The 16,565-nt window shown below is 37.7% G+C and overlaps 1 protein-coding gene across 2 annotated transcripts in view; it reads right to left on the reverse strand.

Annotated features, from left to right (window-relative positions):
* Nucleotides 1–16,565, reverse strand: part of LOC139151018 (transient receptor potential cation channel subfamily M member-like 2) — a 49,381-nt gene that overhangs the window by 22,759 nt on the left and 10,057 nt on the right. For both annotated transcript variants that reach the window (XM_070723535.1, XM_070723536.1), the window contains 10 exons: nt 16,069–16,252; nt 15,380–15,540; nt 14,743–14,938; nt 13,853–14,063; nt 9,298–9,421; nt 8,604–8,676; nt 7,847–7,959; nt 6,376–6,516; nt 5,928–6,017; nt 2,744–2,827 (listed from right to left, as the gene is read on the reverse strand). In XM_070723535.1, coding sequence (XP_070579636.1) covers nt 2,744–2,827; nt 5,928–6,017; nt 6,376–6,516; nt 7,847–7,959; nt 8,604–8,676; nt 9,298–9,421; nt 13,853–14,063; nt 14,743–14,938; nt 15,380–15,540; nt 16,069–16,252 — 1,377 coding nt within the window. The remainder of the gene's footprint in view (nt 1–2,743; nt 2,828–5,927; nt 6,018–6,375; nt 6,517–7,846; nt 7,960–8,603; nt 8,677–9,297; nt 9,422–13,852; nt 14,064–14,742; nt 14,939–15,379; nt 15,541–16,068; nt 16,253–16,565) is intronic.

A 16,565-nucleotide genomic window follows, 5' to 3' on the forward strand; every position in this document is an offset into this window, starting at 1 on the left:
CTCTCGAGCGACTGTGATCATGCCAAATTACCATGTCGGATTATGCCGTGATTCTGAAGTGCGCGTACTTCCTTAGTAAATCGGTCAACATAAAACTTTAAAAGCACACACTTTAGCGATCGAAGTCAAAAATGATGTCAAAATCAATGCACAACTGTCGAAATTACCCAAAATAAGCAACAGAAAACTAAAAGGAATCGCTGTGTCGAAAGGACAGTACGTTAACATAAAAAGACGCCAGTTTGTTATGACATGGAGGCCGGAGGTAGAAGGACAGAGCATTCCCTCGCTCTCACCCAGCTATTAGTAAGGGCCGCCGGTCGGGTTGCCTCGCTATTAAAAGCAATGGATTCGCCGGTACTGGGGAGTACCGAGTACGGAGCCTCGGAGGCTATCATTCTTCAGTCTATCGAAGGAGCGTTTCGTGCCAAAAAATACATGACAGCAATCAAATATACGCTAAAACCTTTAAAACGTCAAAATTCGCAACTGACCGAGAAACATGAAGGCCTCGGGGTTTTTTTTCAAAGTCCTCGAAAAACAACGCTAACTTGTTATGTGCGCATGCGCATATTAAGGGGAGACCCATTTGATTTCGGGGGGGGGTATGCAGGAAGTGGGTATGGGAACTTTTTTTTTGTTAGAGAGACAGCATTTTTTGATTTCTACAGTCAGACCTGCATCAATTTTTTTTTTCATATGGAGTAGCAGTGCAATTTTTCAAATTTAAGCCAGTGTTTCACACATCACAGGATGTTTTTATTTATTCATTTTACATTCCAACAAATGACAAACAAAATGGAAAGTCTATTATATATATAACTTTAAATTATAGAACACTTTTTTAGCAAATCAACTGTGATCAGTACTATACCTGCTTTTCTTTAAAACAGTCAATTCCTTTTATGTTCTCAGGGGAGATGTTATCTTTTGTGGTCAGAGAAACAAGGCTCACACATTGTATTTCATTATATTTGTTGTTCCTCAATTTCATTGTCAACTTGTAATCTTTCTAACATAAACATATTTATATTGAGAGAATAATGTATTGGTTTTAACACTAGTTTATTGACTCCTATCTTGTGTTTTAAATTTTCACGATTTACAGAAGTCAAATAGTCCCATCTAGATATTGCCTATACCATTGAGATATTGCAACAGAAATCCTGAAACATGATTTCTTGGGTCAGAAAAGGGAAGAAAAACATCGAGTGCACCGAGGTGTAAAGTAGTGAATGCTTATATCATAAGTGCTGGAAGAAAACACATAAGAATTACTTGTGGTAAAAACATTTGCGTGCCTTTGGCAGCATGCCAGCAAAGAATACATGAGAATGAAGTTTCCATAATTTTGCTCATTTCAACAGCATTGTGACAATTCCTTTTTTATTTCTGTCTGTTATGAGAATATTTTTTTCTCAAGCCATTACAGGCTTAATTTTTTTCTTTTATTTCACCTGGTGACAATTTTTTTTCCTCGAAATCCTCTATACCCCCCCCCCCAGAAATCAAGTGGTTCTCCCCTACAAGTGAGCCCCTGACCTATACGGGCCAGTGGATTACTTCCTCAGTAGAACTGATATGCCTGCCAGTACCGGTGTTTATCGCCTACGGAGGCCATCATTCTTCAGTCGATCAAAGGCGCCTTTCGTACCAAAAAATACACGACAGCTGCAAAAGTGCATCACTGTCAACTTTTACCAAAAATGTGCCCATACCGAGAAACAAGATGGCGTCCGTTTCGATTCTTCAACTCAGATTTTGTCCTACAGTTGTGCGCATGCGCAAACGGTAGCTTTAGCGAAAGTGAGGCAAAATCAAGTAAATATAAAATAAAAATGGATAAAAATATTGTTTAAAAATAATGTGAGGCATGTATCACCAAATCTTGAACATTTCTGACGTTATTTCAACTATACGAACACCCATGCCAAACATCACAATAATCAAATCAGTGGTTTTGAGGAAAAAGTGAAAAAAGTGGTTTTCAGAAAAAAGCTAAAAAAGTGACTTTAAAATGATTCAATCAAAAAAAGAAAAAAGACCGTTTGAGATACATGCCCAAGTGACCACCAGACCAAATTTCAGAAAAAGTTACTGAAGCGTTTCTGAGATACCTGCGTCCACAGCATACGGCCCACTATGTTGGCCATATTGGGCCGCGCCATCACATTAGTACCTTGTGCCCACAGGGCACAAAGTACTAAAAAGTGAGTGATATGAAAGTAAATGATAACATGGCATAGTTATAGGATATGCCTGAGGACAAGGTACTCAGCGATTGTTAGATTTCTAATTTCCCTCTCAAGATTTATTGAGTGCCAATTCTGATGTCAGCATCACTAAAGTCCTCATAGAACCTGTATCACAAAATTTAACTGAGCAATGTCTTTTTGTAGGTTTCATGACGTTCATTTACAGCTTCTAGGCGTTGTCATTGGAAATTACCAATACATACATAATCATGTCCTTGTTTCAGCGACTGTAAGTTGAAGCAAACGTTTACAAGATAGTTGAAGATGTGGATAGAGTATTTGGGCAATATCGAAACAATTATGCAATTTTCGAGAAATATTCCGGAAATCAACAATATGTCGTAATAACGCTTCAATTGTAAAGAAAGAGTGAACATTTGGCTTGAAGAGTATATGACTTTGGAGTTTTCTAATAAAAAGTAAGTGAAACAAAAATAAGTGATTACGTGGCATATACTAACAGAACATGCTAGGGACAAGGTACTCACCGAGTTTTGGCTGACTAATTTCTCATTCTCGTTTTGCTGACTGTTCTTACTGGTGTCATCATCGCTTCGGTTATCGTTTCGAACCTGTAGCACAAAAGTTGTCAAAGTAATACTTTCCTGTGACTTTGATGATCTTCATTCATAGCAATATTTAGCCATTTTGATTAGAAATTGCCCAAACATAATCTATACGAATTAATCGTGTTCTTGTTTTTGGGCAACCTTACGTTGAAACAAACGTTTACAAGATATTGAAAGATATGAAAATAGTATTTGCGAAATATCGAAGCGATCATGCACTCTTTTACACGAAATCTTTCGGAAATATAATAATATTTCAAAATATTACTTAGGTAGAGACACACGTTAGATGATACTTATTTTAAACTCACTTTTTCTCAATAAATTTCACTTTTGGACCCAACACATTATATATTTTCTGTTAGCCCTATATCTCAACATTATGAAAAATATGTTTATTTTCCAAAATCACTGTGTCTGTGTCCATTTCTCTCAAAAATATGTGTTTTTGAGTTTTTTTACCTAAAACAAATTAGGTGTTCTAGGACTATGGCGACTTGAGATCTTTTAACAGAAATCAGCAATTGAGTACTCTGGGGAAAAAACAGTGTCCCAGATTTTTTCTATTCCCTTTTGTTTCCGCACAATAAGGTGTGAAAGTAACAACTCTGGGTTTTTGAATAAATTACCGCGTATCGTTCACTTCAATTTTACCGAAAATCTGAGACACCGTTTTGCAGATATGTATTGCTACTGTGACCTGGTAAAAAATCAGACCGATCTGTGCACCCTACTGCAACCTAATTTCTTTTGAAGTTACGCTTGTCAGGCCAAAATCGGAAGACAGATAATCAAAGAATTGTGTAAACACCCCTATACGTACAAAAATCGATCGTTAATATGACTTTCCGGGCGATTTTTATTCATGTTCACGAACTTGCATCAAGCAGGAGACTAAATGTTTTGTATTTTACATCAAATACCCTTCCGTATATCATAATGGCGAGAAAATCGGGAGAAACACACACACAAACTGTTGAGATGTACAAGTAATGAGGGCGGTTTATTTACATAACAAACACTGCCTCGGCTAATCTGTTTTTGCTCAAATTAGAGTCTAAGCTTGTTACCGTAACTGTAAACGGTTGTCAAGATCTATCAATCCGTTTGTCTTCAGTTCAGAAGTGTCTTTTACGCCCGTCGGAGGCGAATTGCGATATTTTACGTTTGCGAGAGTCTCAGTGGACCACATCACATCGCGGCGTCACGGAAGCCATGGCGGTGACTATTCAAGTTCGTCATTCGGCCCGTGCGCTTGTTGAACTTCCCCTGGAAGATGAAAATTTATGCATACTCATCGCTTGACACGTCCACCAGTTTCATTCACAAATTTGTTCACTTATCGCCAACCTTCGCATCGGAATGAGCGTACTGTGGTAACCAGACTCTGTCGCTGACTTTCACGTTGGAGAACTTACTTCGGTGGAGAGAATCTGATAATCAACCAGCTTCCGTGAACGTGAACGCGTAGAATCCACGTTGGCGTTGGCGTACACGTTCGCGTGCAAAAGTCCGTTTGGCTACGCATTACGCCAACCGTTCTTGTGGCACGCGCAAGAAATGGTTCGGCCCGGCTTTGGTCCGCGTAGTGTGTTTCCGCATCACAGGGATAGCCTATGGTTTGCCCGTATGCCGCGAATCGACGAAGAAATTGCACATAAAAATAACGAAAATACCTGAATATCTTTGAGGATGTCACTATCATATATCCAGCTAAACAACTGCATGAATGATTCACAGTTTATATCATGTTAAAGATGAGAATAAATTTACACGTTTACAAATTACGTGAAAACAGCTGTCTCCACGTAAATACGCGACGCCGGCTCCGTGTACGTGAAGAACGTACGCACAAGTCGATGACATCATCGCAGAAATTCGTGACGTTACGCGTTCACGTTCGCGTAAAACGTGTAGCCGAACCTCTCTATTGTTAATATTATATAGGGCTCAGCCCTTGGTGTCGCGCCAGGGGTTAAGATTGGCAATGTTATTTGTATTGATTCATGATAAAATGTAATTAATTGTTACTTCATAAACGTATATACTAGTATGACAACTATGCCCAGTTTCCCTCTGATGAAAGCAGTTCACGTACGTACACGCGCGGACGTCAAACCCTGCAGCAGTGCAGGTAGGCCTATAGATTTTCTGTAACGTGTAAAAATTTTGGACAAAAATTGGCAAGTTTTACATTGATAACAGCCTATTGCGTTAAACAAGGGACGTATCATGCAATCATTATCATTGCAATGGTAACCGCACTGCCCAACTTCCACTTGCAAGCTGAAAACTATAGCGTTCCGTCTAAAAACTGGCAATTTTTGAATTTAATTTTTGACACTGGGGGCACTTTTCTAAAATTCAATCCCAGCATTCTTTGCGTATGCCACCGTTCATATGCACGACTGTTTTCTCCCTTTATCTATATTAACGATATTCTGTATCAGCGACAAGGTGCATAATAACATTTACTGGCTAATAAAAGAGGTATATTTTATAAATGGCATGTTATATAATAATAATTTGTTCGTATTTGTTTATTTACGAGTACTCAAAAAAAAAAACATGGCGGCGCCCACGAAAGAAGGGTACACTTCCGGTTACTCGCATAGTATATTATGAATAAGCGCATGCGTAGTCAGTAAGCCGCTGGCGCGACTATTAACGTCACGCACACAGGACAGTGGAAAGTATGCGCATGCGCGCCGGACAAGATCAGAAAAATTAACATAATCTGTTGACTTTGCGTCCCTATCCTAACTAATCCATACACAGTTAAGACAACCGAATATAACAGTACGCGTAGTTTGCAAAAAATCTATTTTTATTGGTATTTTAAGCATTTCTTTATACAGTATTGTCTTGACATTTTTCTCATGTAAAGGTCATACGGTACGGACTCCAATTTTGAAATAAAACCAAAATCTCTGAAAAAATGCATTAAACGTGTGTCTTTACCTTAAATATTACTTAAACGGAGAACCAGACGCTTGGCGTTTGAAGTATATGACGGTTAAGTTTTCAAATCAAAAGTGATTGACACGAGAGTAAATGATCACGAGGCAGATAGTAACAGAACTTGCAAAGATAAGATACTCACTGAGTTTTGGCTTCGAATTCCTAATTTCTCTTGCAAGATTGTCAGAGTGCTGATTCTGAAGTCAGCATCGCTTTGGTTCTCATTTGGAATCTGTATCAAACAATTTGTGAAAGTAATACCTTCGTGCGAGTTTCACGATCTTCATTCATATAGCCATATTTAACCATGTTTAATAGGAACTGACGCAGACATAATCTATACATATTAATCGTGCTTTTGTTTCAGCAACTCAACGTTCAAACAAACATTTACAAGATAGTGGAAGATATGAAAATAAATATCAAATCAATCATAAACTTTTTGTGAAATCTTCCGTAAAACAATAATATTTCGAAATGTAAAATTATTTTTAAAGACAAATTAAACGTTTAGGTTGTGAAATACATAGCCTAAAGTTATTCCAGCTGTAAAATAGTTATGCCAAAACGTGATGAAAAGCAATAAATACCTTTTCGTACAAGCTGCACAGCCTGTCGTAGGTTAAAAAACTGTCCATGTCCACAATATGAGCGAGAAAAAACTCCACAAAATCTGCCTTGTTATCAATTAACGCCGACTCCACTACTTCATCTAGGGAATCGGTGCACTTCTGAAACATAACCATAAAATGATAATTGAAATAATCATTAGAATGTTATTCGATATTTCATAAAATACCGTGAGCTTTAACCAGCCATTTCAAAAACGACTTTTGAAAAAAAGGAATTTGTAAAGCACCTGCAAATCAAATATGGATTTAAATGAAGTTTGCATTCTTGGTATTCTTCAAAAGTTAATAATACAATATCAAATATAAGACTAACATAATTTACCAATTATAAGTGTGTTAACTATATTGGATCATATCTAGATAACCTTTAACCTCCAGGGAAGCTATGTAACGAGATATTTCACAGTAGTTTAAATCTAATCGAAATTGCAAAGGTTTGTGTTGAAATTTAAATTTCACTCTGTTGGTATTTGAATGGGGTCAATTATGCAAACCTAAATGCAAATTGAAAGCAAGTAGATAGGCAATAGATTTCGACCTAAAATCAAATATAGAAAGTCGCCACGAGGTTTACATTAATACTTTTGTAAACATGCAAGGGACCTCGTAAACAATATACACAGATTTCAACAGCCTTAATGTTATAGGTCGTTTGATCGACATTGAGTAAGCGATCATAAAGAAGCAAATACACAAATATAGACTACCGCCAGTCCTTCGTGCCTGTTCTGTCTATTATTGATGTATGGGGGCATTTGCAAGCGTAGCGCCGAGGGCGCGAGCTGGGAAAGCGGCAGGCATAACCGCGAGTGCCTCAGGCACGAGGGCTGTCTTCATTTGCGGGACTTGGCTTGATATTGATTATTCATGAGATGTGACGTCGAGAACAGAGCGAAGGAAGAGGCAACATAACCGTCAGTAATTTGTCTCTGAAAGTCTTTGCAGCTCAAATATCCGAGTTCCTCCAAGGCTTTGCCGTAGTCAAGCTCCATCGCCGTCGCCATGATGCATTGATGCACTGTTTTTAGCTGATCATGCCATGAACGGCTGACGTACGACCTGTTTCACCTATAATCATTTCTTCTGCGTAAGGTTACACAGGGTTTTTTCCTCTTGTTGATGTCAAGGGCACTGAGGATGAAAAAATTCCCTTGTGCTCTTTCACCTCGCGCTGTCGGAGCTTGTGAATCCCCCGTATGTGCAGGACAATACATCAATCATAGACAGAAAAAGGCACATTATCAAGGGACTGTCGACAGTGTAACACAAATAGACATATACACCAAAGAAAATTCGTCTTTGATGACACGTCAACCTTGCGACAAAAAAGTACCAAAGACAACAATCTTTGAGAATGGATACGCGTGCAACCAAGTGATTTTAATGCATTGTACCAGTGGTTAATTACAGAGTTGGTGTAACTTTATACCTGCCACTCTAGTCTTCTTTCAGACGTTATGATCTGATCTTTGGCGATATCACACCTATTCAATGCAACGGCCAACTTAAGTTGTTCTTTAATGTTACCATTTAAAGTTTTAGCTGAAAATAAAGCATTAAAGTTATTGGTCAAAGTATTCCAAAGTTTGTCGATGACATGAAAATAAAAATAAAATGATGGTTAGTAGCTAATAATATTTCAAAGACTGTTGGATATCCTTTACTTTAGTGCTGCTTATTTTAGCCACGTTTTCTACATCCAGAGTGTTCGACAGATATTCTGCCGTGTTTGACACAACTGGGTATATGTGGTGCACATCTAAACAAGAGGCAGTTCATACCCTTCCGACGTCACAATTTAAACGTGGGTTTTATTGCACCTGTACCGTTAGCTTCTTTAATACAACTACTGCCCTCCTACAATATCTACGATCGGCTGGGTAGATATCAGGTAGAAGTTATGGATATAGAAAACACATCAATACGCAGTACATTCTAACGGAAGGTTATCTTTGTAAATGCTCAGGGCAGCAACCTTATTGTCCCAACTTGAATTCAAGTTTATGTGTCACGACTCGACGTAAAATTATAAGCGCTGTGTTTGAAAGCCAAATGCTTCCGTACAACATGTTCTGAAGAGTACGCCAAGGATTTTAACCAATAAACAGTACTAAAAATATTGAGCAATTACGAAAAGCTACTGGCGTCAGGATCGCTTATATTTATTCAAGCAGTAATTCACTTACCTTTCAATACTCCGTGTAAGATGGCTTTGTCTATATCTTTGAAATTAGCATCTCCCATTTGAAATATGGTTATCTGAAAGTAAGCATTTTATTATTTCTGTTATTTTGTGTCATAGTGATAGCTGTAAACAAAAGTATTTCATACGAATAGATCTAATAAACATGTATCAAAAGTCCTGAGAAAACAGTAAATTACTTTTATATTTTTGGCTTTTGTCATCAACCAGAGTGGTGCAGGCCATGAAGGGCAAAAAGGTACATCCTTAAAGTTAATCTCGGTCATCTTAGTGCTGCATGATTATCACCTTTATTACAATATTATTGGCATCGTTCAAAAATGTCAAAAATGATTTTTTTTTCAAAAGGCTGGATATTACTCTTTCGTCTGAAACTGTAACTACGTCAATGTTTTATGCAGTGAAAATGAGGATAGAGGATCTCGAATTTGAAATCATCATTTGACAAAGTTGATTTTACCGGTACATGAATGTTTTTTAAAAAACGGTTTTTTTCACAGCACGGGGAAGCTGCTACAGTATGTCTTGATAGTGGGGTAACCTTGAAAAGTTTCACTGGATATCTCATGATCAATGAGGAAACCCAAGAGAATGCTCAGAAACTGTTATCATATACCACTCATGTCAGTTACTGTATCAACACATTCTTTAGATTAATCAACTTTTGCAGCACATACCAATGATTTGTCCTCATGCTGAACGATCTCTTTCAACCAATTGACACATTCCAACACCTTTTCCTCTCTTCGGGTATCATCTATTAGTATCTTATCTATGGCGTTTTTGAAATATTTGTCGGCGCTGCTAAGAAATGAGACTTTTCAAGTTTATCATAACTTTACAACAAAGCGCACGTTGCCATGTAATCAAACATACATAGTTGATGTTATATTCGTGCAAAGAATTCGTTAACAAAGTACTGCTCTATTTATAGCCAAATATTACAAATAGACTTACTTGTGGTGAAAATAAATGTTACTGTACGCACGAAGAAAACATCACAGTAATTGAAGATGCACGTATTCTTTCTGCATATTTCTGACGCACATTAACGGCCGGGTTTGGGTATAAACGATAACCTTACTTTATGGAGTTCATTGTACAGAATGTGTGACGCATGGAAATAATGCAAGTAACTGTTTCTTGAAATTGACATTTATCTTATCTTGAATGGTTTGGGTGAAGTTCCCCTTTTGTTATCATCGTCTGAGATATTTACCCTTACAGTATTTGTGTTCAAGACAATTGTCCTGCTTACGATTTACTGAAGGAGCAGGTTGTATTTCAGTTTATACCACCTTCTACCCTGTGTTAAACCTTGCCTCGATACTTTACTTACATGCACACCTGTTCCCCGGGCTTGGGTCCGATTTTAATATATAGGATGCAAGAACTTGATTATTCGACAACGACGAACTTTTATTTTACCGAGATAAGAATATGTCGATATTCATCTCATATTAAACTTATGGCCCTGATACGGGTTTTGCGGACCAAGGTCGTACGGCGGTAGGGCCTGAGCGAGCGATTGCCCGTACGCCGTACGACCGAGGCTCGAAAAAAACGCATCAAGGCCGTAAAGGTTTTATCATATACCTTTTTGCCACTTAACGTTTCAGGAAAATTATAGTTATTATTTTTGGGGGGCGAAAATCAATATGAAATCGTAATTTCATCGGCGAAATGCAAAGCCGATTCACTTCGCGCATTGACATAAGTGTGACGTAATATGTCTATATGTAACTAAACACAGTCTCGCTCAGAGCAGTGTTACTCACAAACATCATGATCAAACAAAATTGGGAAGGGGATCTTAGCTAATGCAAACCAAGAACGAACATTTAATCAACTTTTCAAAAAAAATAAAAATCATGTAGGCCTACAGATAAAAAAAAACTTCTGGCGCACGTACCAAACACTTACAGATTGCACCGAATGAATGCACAGGGCAACGTACTACGAAAATAGACTTGAAACAAGAACGCAAAATTTCCTGAACGCCACGGATCGTGACAACATGTAACGTCAGCAAAAATATGTCAAAAATCGGAAAAATAAACCATGCAGCAGTCAACAACTGTCACTGACTATCACTGTCAGATTCGATGACGAACGGACGGCTTCTCTTGACTCTTGGCGCGAGCGTGATGTTAGATATAGGCCTATCAGTTATTCATTTTTCGATGATTTCCGTAGGAGGTTCCGTCTTCACTTCTGTCACAGGCTCAGAGCTGTACTTAGGATGATTGCCAATATCAGTTTTGAATGCCTGAAATGTGGCGGTGGTCATCGATGGAGACGGTTTCGTAGTGTTGAAGACTCGACACATTTTTATGCCTGTGATCTTGATTATCTGCTGAGACGGAACACAGGCTTACTTAGGGTTCAGTGCGCTGTTCTTTTGCGAATGGAGTGGTTGGTTTTACGTCCAGCATGAAAGATCCTATCTTGATCTTACCCATTGGCCGCAGATAAAGCCTCGGCAAGAAGTTGATTTTGAGATGGACTAGGTTGGAATAGAACTATCGTCGTTGCAACGTACAGGTCTCCGACTGACTAACTCACCGCAGGGAGTTTCAAACACGCGAGGGGGAACGGAGCGAAAGTCAATATACTTTCCCTCTCGAGTCTTGGTATCACGCTCTCGAAATTCCGGAAAAATCTGTCCAATGTAATCTCTCTGTAGTGTTATGTCAGCGATTGTCAGTTTTTTATGTTCATCGCGACGACGGAGCCCAAAGTTCTACGTAAAGATATACCACAGCGTGAAGATGACAGTTTCACCGTCCTTCTTTCCAGAACGCCAGATTTCCACATAACGTTTTCTCCTTCGGGAGAAATTGCTTCAGATGCTCGAAGCTTTCCTCCCATCCAACGCTTTAAGAGTTGCATCCGCTTTGCCTTCAGTGTTTCGTTCGCTAGGTCTAATTGCTTGTCATTGAGAGAAACGCCGTATCTTTTTACCGAATAAAGCCTCTCGATGCTGTGTTTCACTGCCTAGATCGAATCAGGCTCGTAGTCAGTCCCATCGCCTTTCTCTATATTATTGATTAAAAATGAAGCTATGAATTCTATTAGGCAGTTGCTGGAAAGTCAGAAAGCTCACGCTGGTCGTTATACCGAGTGTCGATAAATCGCCTTACTTTGTTGACACCTCTCTCGGTCACTCTGACAGCGCTGATATTTCGCTGAGGCTTTATGACATTGTGAACGGAATCCATGTCTTCATCTCCTATCACGGTTGTGCTGTTTGTCTTTGGCTGTTTCCATTAAGATTTTCTGGAGGAATTTCCTGCAACCACTGCATTGAATCATCGGCCTGTGCCATGGTGTTTCGATCAGCACTAACGACAATTTTTGAATCTCGCGCCGATTTGTTCGAAAATTTTTGGGTGTACATATAGCAACGCGCATAGCAACCAGAGTTCAACTAGTTCAGAAATGCCCGTGAATGTCCATATTTGGGAAAAGTGTGCCTGGGTGTGAGGGCGGTTTTTTCATAGCGTTACATATGAACGGGGCTCGAGGCATATGATAAGTCCATATATATATGGAGAGAGAGAGAGAGAGAGAGAGAGAGAGAGAGAGAGAGAGAGAGAGAGAGAGAGAGAGAGAGAGAGAGGTTGTAACAGAATTGCAGGACAGGAAATCCTTAGTGGATTGTGCAACTGATTAATAAATGAAAAAGATGAAAAGAAGCACGCTGACACCCAGATTATTTCGTCTAGACTAGGATGTATTTTTGTGTACGACATTTCGCACTCTAACTAGGGCTTCTTCATAAAAATAAAATTTACAAATCTTAGAACGCTTGTAAATTGCAAGCTAACGGTGGAATTTATTCGATGTAGTGTACAGAGAAGTAAGTATACGTAAAAATACGTTTAGAGCCTAAATCCACTCCTTTAATCCAACTACTCCAATGTTATAAAAAAGAAAAAGAACACAAACTACGTATTCCCCTTTCAATCCATGGCACACAAACCTTAAAACAAACATCACAACAAACTTCTATATACTCCAAAATTCAAAATAATGTTCAAAGGCCACCCCAACCTTTTATAGCATATGATTCGCAACACAAATATGAGGGATCTGTTATTTCACAAGAACTTAAATAATTCAACAAAATTAATTTGATTTATAAAGTATACGGGCTGTAATGTCTGCATACATAGCGATAACACGAAAAACTTTCACAATTAACCTGAAAACGTCATTTTACTAGAAACAGGATTACATGTACAAGCAATAACATAATTTTCCTAATGACATGCAGACGCTGCAAAAACAGTATATTGGTGAAAGCAAGACCAGAACTTAGGCTTTGCTTTAACAACCATCTTTCCACGATACGTCACAAAAAAAGACACCCCTGTGACATTATATTATAATCTGAATGAAAATTGCATTGATGATGTTTAAATCATGCATCATGCAAGTTAATAAACAAGATGAAAAATTTTGCAAACAAGTTGAAACCCTCTGAATGTATAAACTTAAGACTGTCAAACCACAATGATTAAACATCAGAAATGTTTTCCCACATTCCTTTGCGATTACCCACAAACCGCCCTCTATCCACTCTACGAAACTGTATAAATTCCGGTTTTCCTTTGTTCTCACTCATACAATTTCCATTACCAGGTATCACAAAGATAAGTTCCATAGCTTATGTACGGTCTCTGTATAACATACATTTCTTTCCGATCCAAATTGCAATGTTATGGATTTTTAGTCAAATCTACTTCTATCCTTGCATCACTTATTACAATTTCAAAGTTTTCTGCACATTTAAGCAATGTCATTTTCAGCTTTCTACACACAATGTTTTTTTAAAGCTTTCAAAATCACTCACCTTACTTCTGCGTACGCTAAATCGAACAAATTTCATTCTTTTCTTGCAATTTACAAGCACACTGAGATCTGTACATTTCATCACTGTCTTTAGATGTACCTGAAGAAGCACTAGAGCGAAACGTCGCACGCAGGAAATACATCTAAGTCTAAACAAAGTGACCAGAGTGCCTTCTTGCTTCTTTCCAAAGTTTATATATACATATATATATATATATATATATATATATATATATATATATATATATATATATATATATATATGTGTGTGTGTGTGTATATATATATATATATATATATATATATATATATATATATATATATATATATATATATATATATATATATATATATATATATATATCAGGTACCTACTCAGAGTTTTGCTGGTTCGTTGACTGATGAGCCTCAGCAATAATATCAGCAGCTCTCCCACTGCCTTTAATAATGACCATTGGAATACCCTTCTTACGTTTTCTTCTTGAGGAATCTTTTGTTAGCCCAAGAGATTCGCACACGGTTTTAATTGTACCGTAGCCACCATTTACAACGACTAAAACAACTGGTATTTCAGGGTTTCCGGCATCTGTAATATAATTTCCATCGTTTTACTTTAGTTGAATCACGGCATCCGAGTAAAGCTCAAATAAAAACTGTCACCGGAATTTAAGGTAGAACGCACCTCGGGGACAGACATTCGGACTCTCAAACTTTTACAATTCTCTTCTGATACACCACATGTGGGGGTTCATTTTAAAGCTCTTGGTAAAAGAAAACTTTTCACCGGCTTAGTTTTTTCGAAATTCGAAAATTTTTATTTGTCTCCATAGAGTTAATACAGGGATGGCGGCCATTTTTAATTTCTAATATCGGTAAATCTTAGGTAATTTGTTTCTCTAGTACCAAAATTTGCACGGTGACCCCCTATTTTTATTCCTGATTGTGAAAGAGAATGATTGAAAGATTCCTTGAAGAAAGTTAGAGTAAAATTTTTAGTCTTTCACTTTCGAGGTGCATACTACCTTAAGCTACAAAAAAATTCAAACCCGTAAAGTGTCTCTTGGACTCTTAATTAACTTTAGGCAAAATTTACAGAAACAAAATTCGCTTACTTTAAAATTATTTCACATTCATCGCTCTGCTCTCATTTCAAGAGTGTAATACTTATTTCCACAGACATGACCGTGATAGTAGTTGTTGCAAGCGTTGAATCGCTAATGCCAGTGGCACGACATTTAGTGTTCGTATAATCGTATTTCAATTACCTTCCTTTTCAGCTATACATTGTAAGAGATCTGCCCGTAAGTTGGTATCGACTTCGAAATCCTCCTTGCCATGATCAACCATTATAAAGTAATTGTGGTTACATTCCAGTATCGTAGAATAGACTCCATAGTTTCCTTGTTTATCAGGCTTGAGTTCTGACTCAGCATATTTCGCAGGCCAACAACCTTTGTTTGGCTTCAATGACAAATAAAAAAAGATCAGGTACATGGAAGTCATTTTAACATTTATATAAATATTCATTGAATGTTTGAAAAGTTATCAGCTTACGTTGTTTACATGCTAAAACAGTTTCTTGTGAATTCACGGAATATCATCATTGCCATGATACCTTATAAATTATCATTGTAAGAGTGTTCATCATATTCTTCGTAAATAGATGCAAATTAAGGACTGTTAGCCTCAATCTATAGCTATCATCAAAATTTTTATACTCTGTATTGGATAAGGATTTCAGTAGGTAATGAGGCTCAGCAAACCCTTAATAGTAACTGTTTTGCAGTCCCTAATCATCATATATTTCCTTTAAAGGTATTTGTAGGGCGATTTTACCGGCCGTGTTAAAGTAAATCTATACTTTATATACGAGTTTACTTTTATGTATAATAACTGACTCACGGACGAGTTTGTGAGTACTTCTTTATTGTTCAAGACATTCCAGTTGGTAATGCCTAAAGCAACAATCTCATTCTCCGTTGTCCCTTGACTTTCCTCTTTTATTGCTTCGCCGACTAATTTCATGACACCAGATGCAGTTCCATCACTTATAAGCCATGCACCTAGCCAATAGCAATGAGACAAAAGAAAGAAGGTACTTTTTTGCATGCTCTCAAAAATTCTCATACAAATATGCACAATTCTATAGTATAATTTTACAGAGTTCCATTTCAAATCGCCACAAGCACAAAGCTCAATGGTTGGAATATTACGTTCGTTTTGGTGCAGTCTAACAAGGTACAAGTCCTGGCTTTTTTACGACATAATATCGCCCATGCAGGAAAATTCTGCAAGACTTGTTTCCGATTCTCCTTTGGGAAAACTCAAACAAACTTCGCTCAAGGCGACGCAAAGCAATGAATTATTTTACTTTGCCCTACAATGGAGACAAATTTTGTTTTACTCAGATAAACCAGCAAAGCCCGGGAAACGGTATTTCAAATCCATTGTATGCATCTTCTGCCTAAGGTTCGCCTTTCCGATGGGGTCAACACTGGTATCCCTAACGCAATGATGGTTCATAGGAAGTGCGAAAAGCTGGCCCTGTGTGGAACATCTGTAGCGTTTATGAAAACAGTTCGCCAACTTACCTGTACTAAGAGCTGTTTTGAATAATCCCTTACTAAACAGTATCTTTAATCTTTCGTCCTTGAAGAAGAAGTTCTTGTGGCCACCAGTGACAGAAATAAGCATGTTAGGTCTAGGCATTTTCCATATACCCAAGAGCAGATCCTTGAGGATTCCAGGCTCTGTTTTTTTGTCCACGCGAATATACTATGAAAAACCAAATTCAACTAAGATGATGGATATTGTGTGATGACTCTATATGTATCGTAACAGTAACATTGCATGGTTTAACCACCAGAAGAGAATCATATGAAAACTTCAAAAGAAATATTGATTATGCCGTAATTCACGAATTTCAAACCTTGCTCCGAAATAGGCTTACATTTTCGTCAGCCCTTCATCATCATATTCTCAAAAGATTATCAATAAATCTTTCCACTGGACTAACTTTGTTTTTACAAAGTAATTTTTATTGGCTGATTACAACATGACGTACTATGTCAACACAAAGCATGGGCAA

The sequence above is a fragment of the Ptychodera flava genome, chromosome 15 (genome assembly GCF_041260155.1).
Source record: "Ptychodera flava strain L36383 chromosome 15, AS_Pfla_20210202, whole genome shotgun sequence".
NCBI classification, from domain to species: domain Eukaryota; kingdom Metazoa; phylum Hemichordata; class Enteropneusta; family Ptychoderidae; genus Ptychodera; species Ptychodera flava.